General features: G+C 28.5%; 1 protein-coding gene across 1 annotated transcript; it reads right to left on the bottom strand.

Moving 5' to 3' along the window:
- Positions 1–792: 792 nt before the first annotated feature.
- Positions 793–1,651, bottom strand: LOC105789156 (dehydration-responsive element-binding protein 1D). Its single transcript, XM_012616414.2, has one exon. The coding sequence runs from the start codon at positions 1,467–1,469 to the stop codon at positions 867–869; it is 603 nt and encodes a 200-aa protein (XP_012471868.1). The 5' UTR covers positions 1,470–1,651; the 3' UTR covers positions 793–866.
- Between the last annotated feature and the right edge of the window lie 7,570 nt (positions 1,652–9,221).

The raw sequence follows: 9,221 nt of genomic DNA, 5'->3' as shown, positions 1-9,221 counted from the left end.
ATGACTTAAATTGCATACTTCTACAATAAAGAGACTAATTCACGCTTCAAATTATTGTACCCATCCGACAATTTAGCCATTAATAATTGAATACCAACAAAAGAATGTGTGGTTGTCATTGAAAAACAGAGAGCCTAAAACTTCTCGAAGTACATGCCCTTAACTAGTTGACTTAAATTTCAACATCCTATTACTAGTTGACAATACCCATAAAAATATAAGAATACACCATAAAAAGAAATGAAAAGAATTTTAGGGGTGCTAAGGGTCTGCGAGGCATGCCACTTTAATCTTTTAAAAAATTACTAGTTAAAGCCAGCACTCAGGTGAAAATTTTAATACAATGTCCATAAATTAATCCTTTTCTGTATCCCCTATAAAAATGAGATAAGAAAAGAAAAGAATCAAAGAGATAGAGAGATAAAACAAGGAATCAAAGGAACCATGGATGCTTTCTATCATCATTCAATGCTTTACCAAACTTACCACCTTCCTTTCTTCTTCAAATTTCCTCCTCTAGCTTCTACCACCCCTTTGCTATTATCCTCTTCCCTTAAGGTATTCAGTTTTTGTAAAGATATTGGCTTGTGGTGGGTTGTTTTTAGATTCTGAGTTTTATTTTTTTACGTGCTTGTTTTAGGAAATGGAATGCGTTGATGTAGCTTTGAAGACCAGTTTTAGGAAGGAGATATGCCTTTGAAATCAGATTACAATGACTTTAACCAGAAGAACCCAGCTGAGAGCTGGTTTTAACCAGTAATATTTTTTTAAATTAATAATTGTTAGAAACGATTTATGTTCGTAAATAATTTTTTAATTATTTTTTAATATTAATTTTGTAAAAGATTACATTACTGAATAAAAAATCAGTAACTCCACAAGGAAACATCGATATCACTATCATCATCATCATCCCGATTAGTACTCCTAGGTGGAGAAAGTAAAAGCCCTTCAGCCATGCTAGCAAGCAAGTTCGGCATGTCGAACATTGCTTCTTCATCCACAAAGTTAACCTCGACGCCACTCGAACAAGCCTCCACACTTCCCTGCCTTGTGCCACCGCCCCCCAAAGGTTCCTCCGATTCTTTAGGCCTAAACGCTTCGGCCGCCTCCACAGCTGCTCGTCTAATGTCGATAGCATCCATTGAAGCCGGCAAAGGCAACTTCCAAGCTGAATCAGCAAAATTAAGGCAAGCACTTTTACCTCTAAACGCTAATGCAGCAACATCATGTGCTCGTGCAGCCATTTCAGGTGTAGGATAAGTACCGAGCCAAATGCGAGTTTTTTTATTAGGCTCACGTAACTCACATACCCATTTGTTCACTTTCCTTTGTCGTACACCTCTGAAAATAGGATGACGAGTCTCTTTGAATATTCTCCTCCCTGCACGTTTCTTTGGCTGACTCGTTGCTAATGAATAAACTTCTTCGGATGACGATGACGGTGTCTCCGCCGTTTCTGCCGCCATAAAGTAAAAGACTTTTGTGTTGGGCTTTTTAAGCTGCAAAAAAAAACCTATGAGAGTTGGATTTGGAACTTAAAGAGGGAAGGATAGTGAAACTTTATTGTGTGGGTTTTTAAGGAATGGCTGACGCCTGGCGGCCTTGCGATTTTCACACGGACGCCCATACGAAGAAAGAGGGACAATTAATGTATGGTCCACGGTTTCCACATAGGGAGGATTAAGCCAAGAAATAGGTTGACAAAGAAAACTAGGAAAGTCCAAGCGCAACCCAAATCACTTTCAAATTACCTAAGTCCAGGTTCTAGACGTTGGGTTCTTTAACGAGTTTTTGACTTTCAGCATATTTTTCAAAGGGTAAACTATTAAAGTAGTCATTTTTATTTGTCTTATGTTACATCTTAGTCACTTATGTTTGAAATATTACATTTTAGCCACTTATATTATTATATTGTAACATTTTAGTCATTTAGCCGTTAATTTTAGTTAACAATGTAATGGCAAGGTGATGTGACACAATAAAATCATCATTTTAAATAAAAATTTTAGGTTAAATTCTACAATTGGCCCCTATACTTTTTCGTTTTAAACAATTTATTTTTTCTTTTCCTTTATTTTCATTTTCTTTTGCTTCTCTCTCTATTTTCTCTCTTCTCTATTTCTTTTAACATAGTTTTTCTATGTTTTCCATTTGTTAAAACTAATCCCTATACTTTTATTTTGGTATTGGGTATTTTCTATACGCTCGCTTAATCTTCCTTTTGATTAGTTTTAATATTTTTCAGCTTAGAGTAACAATTTTGTATTGATCTTCAATGAAAACCGAATAAATATTCTTTTATTTAAGTTTTTTGCTTCTTATAGACAATTGTGAAATAGGGTTTATGATATATTATAGTTATAGCTGAAACTATACAAAGGGTCCAAAATAGATTATTGTGGTGATTTTATAGAATTTCTTGGACATGATATTTCAATGAAGATAATTCTCATGAATTTGGTTAACCCTTCTAATCTCATTATGGTTAGCTTGGTTTCTAGTTCTTGGCATTAATTTGGTAAGCAGATTAATATTTTTGGTAGAATATTTTAGCTTGGTGTTCTACGATATACCAAAGAAGAACCGATATTGATTAATTCAATAGGATCAATTTTATTAACGGTCTCGGGTTTACACATAGAGTATGTAACCAAATATATTTGGTTTTAACAAATAAAGAAATAAAAAGAAAAAAATAAATTGTTCAAAAAAAGTATAGGGACTAGTTTTAACAAATGGAAAACATAGAAAACTACATTAAAATAAATGGAGAATGGAGGAAAAGCAGAGGAGAAGTAGAAAAGAATGGAAAAAAGTTAAAAGAATATAAAAAATAAGAATTAAATTGCTCAAAAAATATAGGGATCAATTGTATAATTTAACCTAAAATTTTCTTTTGAAATGATGATTTAACGTGTCACGTCAGCTTACCGTTACATTGTTAATGACAATTAATGGCTCAGTAACTAAAATATTATAACATGATAACATAAGTGACTAAAATGTAATATTTTAAACATAAATAAATAAAATATAATTTCAGTCGAACAAAAATAATTATTTTAATAGATTACCCATTTTTTTTAATTTTTGATCTCAGTGATGACTAAAGGTGTTTACAACAACGCGCTTGATTGGCGAAGGAAATTATGTGGACTAAGGAAACCACCTGTAAATGGTACGTACCATGCAAATTCTAGAATGGATTGGTTTGGTTTTATTTTAAAATTTTATTTATTTATTTTGAATTTAGGTTTAGGGATATTTGGAGTAAAATTATTGAAGGGATTTTGTATTATGAGTTAAATTATTTTTGTTTTTTATTGAAAAATGGGATAAATTAGTTCTTATATGTTAGATTAAGGAATAAATTTATCTCTTTTGTTAAAATATTCATTCTTTTATACGAGTAAAAATTAGCATGGTGGATAAAATAATCAGATAGTTATAGGTGACATATCACGTATACCTCAATTTTAAGGTATATGGACTAGATTTTAACAACAAAATGGACAAAAAATTTAAGTAATTGATTAGTTTGCTTTTTTATCTAACATATATGAATTAATTTGTCCATTTTTTAAGTAGAGGAGACAAGATGTAATCTGACCCCTAATACATCGACCTTCATAGTGCTTTTACCAGTTTAAGTCATTTTCAATTTAGATTATTTTTGGGTTTAGATTCAAGTCATTTGGGTTTGTCTATCCAGTTTTGCGAATTAGTTCTTCTTGAATTATTTGATTGAATCATTTTAAGTTCCGATCAATTTAAATTTAGGTCATTTTGGGTTTAATGTGCATATATCTAACTGATACTAAGGGTGAGTTTGGATGGGGGATTGGGTGTGGTGCGTTTAATTTGTTTTTTGTCTCACGCTACACTATCGGTACAGTATCTAATCTCACCGCCACTGCTATTTCTACACTAAACACATCGCCAATCCAAACCCACTCTAAATCACACTTTGAATCTTAATCATAATTATGGACTTTTATGTTTTCTTCTTAATCCTCGTGTATCAGGTGAGGTCTGATGATAGGCTTCAACTTACATAATCATGCATGCAATGTATTTAGCTTCTCTTTGTCTTTTCAAGACAAATTCTAAAACTGTACAGAAATCGACTTAAAAACACATGAGATTCCATATATATTTCATATTTTGATTATATATCCATAGAGAAATATATAGTTTGATTGGTATCAATATTATGATCAATGTAAGAGGATTTGGGTTTGAGTTAGATGGGCACTTTGGCCTGACGGCCCCTCAATTTAATAAAAATATATTTTTATATTTATTTTTTAATTTTAAAATACTTTAAAAATATTTTTAGTTTTTTATTTATTTTTAAAATAATTTTTAAATGTTTATTAAAAAACGGGTTAGGTCGGGCCGGGCTCGGGCTTATAATTTTTTTCCGGGCCGGGCCGGGCCCGAGAGTCGGGCCAAAATTTTTTCCGGGCCCAGCCCGACCCAGCCCATGGACAGGTCTAGTTTGAGTATACTGAAATACATTATCTTTCTATTTAAAGATTGACGAGAGGCTATGAATAATTTTAAATATAGTATAAAAAAATCAAATATGTTAAAAATTTATAATGAAATTTTATATTTTGATTTATTATTCGTCCACCACGTTTTCCTAATTTTTTTTGAAAAAAATTAATTTTCTATTTTGAATGAGGAAAATGAAAGTTCACAATAATTTGTTATTGACTTGATAAGGAAAAATTCGATGTTATTTCCATTTATATGATTACAGGCTGGAGTTTATCTTATAGGGTCAAATATTTTGACTTTACAAACCTCTTGAATCTCAAGCTGGGAATATCATTTTGTGTAAATATATGCAGAAGAGATTCAATTGCATAATGTAAAAATCAAAATAGTTTTCTATACTTATTTAATTAATATTTTAATGATTTAATTGTTGAATTTATCAATATAATTGTACTTGTCTTGCATGTAAAATTTTGAATCGATCCAATATCTCTATTATATCGATTTAAAATACTCTATTTATTAATATATATTCAACGGTTAATTTTTTTACATAAAACAAATAGTTAGAAGTTTTAAATTTACATCAAATTTGATGTGCATGATCTATATAAATAGACCATAAAATATAATGACCGATCGTTAAAATATTAATCATATAAATGATTATGGAAGCATGTAAAACTACTTTAATTTTTACACTGTGTAATTGGATCTATATATATATATATATATATATATATAAAAGCTTTCAGTTTATATTTTCTTTTTGTTTAAGTTTAATTATATGCGAGTTTTTTTCTTAAAAATGGTCTAAATCAAGTGATAGGGATGTCAAAATTTAAACCATTCGATAGATTTCAAACTGATATGTTTCAAATGGAGTGAATTTTTTCTTTTGAAAAGTGGATTTGGGGTAGGGTCAAGTGGATTTTTTTTTTAAACCATGGGTATAGAGGGATTATGATAATTGCTTGCCTCGTCCCACCTCGTTTTATCATATGATATTATCATTTTATCCTTATATATACATATATATTGAAAGGGTAATAATGTAATAATGTAATAATGTAATAATGTGTTATAGAAAAATTCGTATGTTTTAATGTTTAAGTATATTTATTAAAGAAATAAGTTTAAATATTTACTTGTATTTAAAAAATTCAAAATTTTAAAAATAAAGGCAGAATTGTAAAAGTTACCCTCAACATTTCGAGGTTTTTTCACATCAACCCTTAACGTTGTTTTTATGCAATGCCACCCACAACATTGCAAAAAATTTCAAATAATGCCAAAATTGATGGAAACCATTAGGGGTGAGCAAAATTCGATTCGACTCGAAAAAATCGAAAAAAATTCAAATTTCGAGTTAAACGAATCGAGTTATTCGAGTTAATCGAGTTATTCGAATCAACTCGAATTTTTTTTTTCGAATTTCGAGTTCGAATCGAGTTGAGTTTTCGAATTCGAATAACTCGAATAATTCGAATAATTCGAATATCAAACTATAATATTTTACAGTTTTACCCTAAACTCCCAAACTTTTTTACTTTTCCCTCAAAACTTTTACTCCTTCTCACTTTTTCCCCAAAACTTTTACTCCCCTCCCCTCCCAACCCCCCAATCTACCCAAAATCCATTTCCCACCAAAATTTTACTCTTCCATTCATTTTTTTTTTCAAAATTTTACTCTCAAAAACCCTCAAAACTTTTTATTTTCCCCCAAAATTTTTACTCCCTCCCACTTTTCCCCTAAAACTTTTATTCTCTTCCCATCCCACCTCCCATCTACCCCAAACCCTCCCCCCTCCAATTTTTTTTAATATTTTCCCTCCAAAATTTTACTCCCCCTATTTACTTTCCCTCAAACTTTTATTCCCCAAAACTTTTTATTTTCCCCCTAAACTTTTACTTCTCACCCTTTACTCTCAAATAAAAAATCAAAATTATCCAAAAAAAATCACTAAACATAAATAGTAATAATTTTATTTATATATACTATTTATATTATTAAATTAAATTTCACATTTTATATTATTTATATTATTGACTTGTTTAGTCATATTGAATATTTATATTAAAATTGAATTCTTAATTATGCCATAAAATATTCGTGTTAAAATTTTATATTGGTATCAATTTCAAATTTTATTTTTAAAATAAATTTTATTAAAAATCATATTTTTATACTTAATATATTTTAATTCCAAAATACATAGTGACAAGAATCCGAAGATAATTGAAACAACTAAGCAAACAAATAAGCTAACCAAGATATAAAAATTAATAAATAAATTATGAGGTGATGAAAGTTAATAAAAATTTGATTAAGGTGGACAAATTTTATTACGATGGGTGACAATGGTTACAAGGACCCAAATTTTTTTTTTAAAATTTAACTCGAACAAATATATTCGATTCGATTCGATTCGAATTCCATCTCACTCGACTCGATTCGAGAAAACTTCAAATAAAGTTAGGATGATAAAATGAGATTCGAAAACTCGATTAACTCGAAAATTTTCGATTCGATTCGATTCGATCGAATGCTCACCCCTAGAAACCATTAGTCAATTGACGATCAACATTTTCTCTGACGTGGCATGACACCTCAATTGTTGATTCATCCTGACATGGCATGACACCGTAAAAAAAAGCACTAGGAGATAAAAAAAAAATTAAAATGGTGTGAAATATTAAATGGTCCAATTAGTCGAATCTTAAAATAAAAGTACAAGAACTAAATTCTAAAATTACGAAAAGTACAGAGAAGTATAATATATTTTAACCATTATATTATAGTAAATAGTGATTGAGTTGAAATTTTCGACTTTCATGATTTATTTCATTCATGCTTAAAGAATATTTCTAAAGAAATTAGTATTACAAGTCAATTAAACATCAATTAGATCAAAGAAATTACTTAAAACATTTTTTATAAAATAATGAATATTAATTCATTTATTTATTTTAATTAGAGTGACTAAATTAATAAAAAAATTAGAGTAATCAAAATAAGACAAACTCTATTTTAAAGTGATTATGGGTGTAGTTTACCCTCTTTTAAATTCATCATTTTGAAAGAATTAAATGTAATTTCTTTCATTTTTGAGGATCAAAATATAATTTAACCATTTAATAGAGGGTCATATAATAATTTTGCTTTTGAGGGAGGGCAAAGTCCCAGTCTGCCCCTCTCAAGTTGGGCTTATTAAAGTCCAAAATGATTGCAATTGGGCTTATTAAAGTCCAAACTTTATACCCCATTTCAAGTTGGGAAATAAAACACAATAATATGTATATCACAATAATAATTATTTACTTCATCATATACCTAAAACATAATTATCTTATATATTATATGAATCATAATTGACTTATGTACATCATTGTAAAACTAAACTAATTTTATATATTTTCATAATCTTTTGTAAATAAATAGTTTAATAATTAAATTTTGAATTTATTAATATTAATTTAAATATTATTTATATTAATATATTTAGAATTAGTATTTGGTATCTTGATAGTGTATTTTTTATTTCACGAGCAGTTTTAAAAATTATCATGTCTCTTTTTTAAAATATTTATTTTTTAATATTATACTATACTTATATAGGACACTTGTCAATCTCTTGATCATGCTTGTGACGTCTAAAAACTCCATTGACAATATACTAGATATTTTCTCATATATTTAATGGTTAGAATTTTTTTTTACATAAGACATAGTTATAAATTTTTATTTTACTGCAAATGTGACATGCATGATATGTGTAAATGAAAATGGAATATTATGATTGAATTGTTAAAATATTAATTGTACAAAAGAAATTATGAAAGTGTGAAAAATCACTTTAGTTTTATGGCTAAATTCTATTATTAGTCCTTATACTTTGTGAAACATGTGGATTTAGTCCTACTTTTCAAATTTTAAAATTTCAGCCCTCACCAAAGGGTAACTGTTAAAATCATTCATGTAAGTTTTTCTATTCCTAGAATCTAAAGCGGCAAATGTGTTATTAATACATGTAATGCTATGTCAGCTTATCATTTCTACATATTACTCACTAAAAATTCAGTTAATGGATTAACGACGGTCATTTATGTCAAGACTAATATTATAAAATTCAAAAAGTATTGGGACTTAGAACGATCCAATTGGAGAACATGGACTAAATCTACAATTGTATGCATAGTACAAGAAATTGAATTTAGCTAAAGGAGTTTAACTACTATTATTTGGGTCAAGACTAAAATTTCAAAATTTTTAAAAAGTATAGGAATAAAATTGACTAATTTGAAAAATGCAAAGTCTAAAATTGATGAAGTTTAAGCATAGGGATTAAATCTATAACTTTTGCAAATTACAAGGACTAATAGCAGAATTTAACCATTATAAACTATGCTTAGATCTTGACGCTAGATACTAAAATTGTTCATGGGCCGGGCTCATACTTGAACATTCAAGGCGCGAGCTCGGCCTAACCTATTGTTAAGTTTATAATACTTTATATTATGTTATTTTTATATATTACGTAATTTAGAACACATTAAAAAAATAAACTTATACTAAATATATAATTACTCTAATATAAACATTAAAATAATGTTAAGATAACTATATAAAAAAATTAATAAAAAATATAAAATTATTAAATATTAAAATAAGATAAATATTTTTTAAAAAAAATTTAAAAGATAATACTAGC

This window comes from Gossypium raimondii, chromosome 2 (genome assembly GCF_025698545.1).
Source record: "Gossypium raimondii isolate GPD5lz chromosome 2, ASM2569854v1, whole genome shotgun sequence".
NCBI lineage: Eukaryota > Viridiplantae > Streptophyta > Magnoliopsida > Malvales > Malvaceae > Gossypium > Gossypium raimondii.
This window is presented reverse-complemented; position numbering and strand designations above follow the sequence as displayed.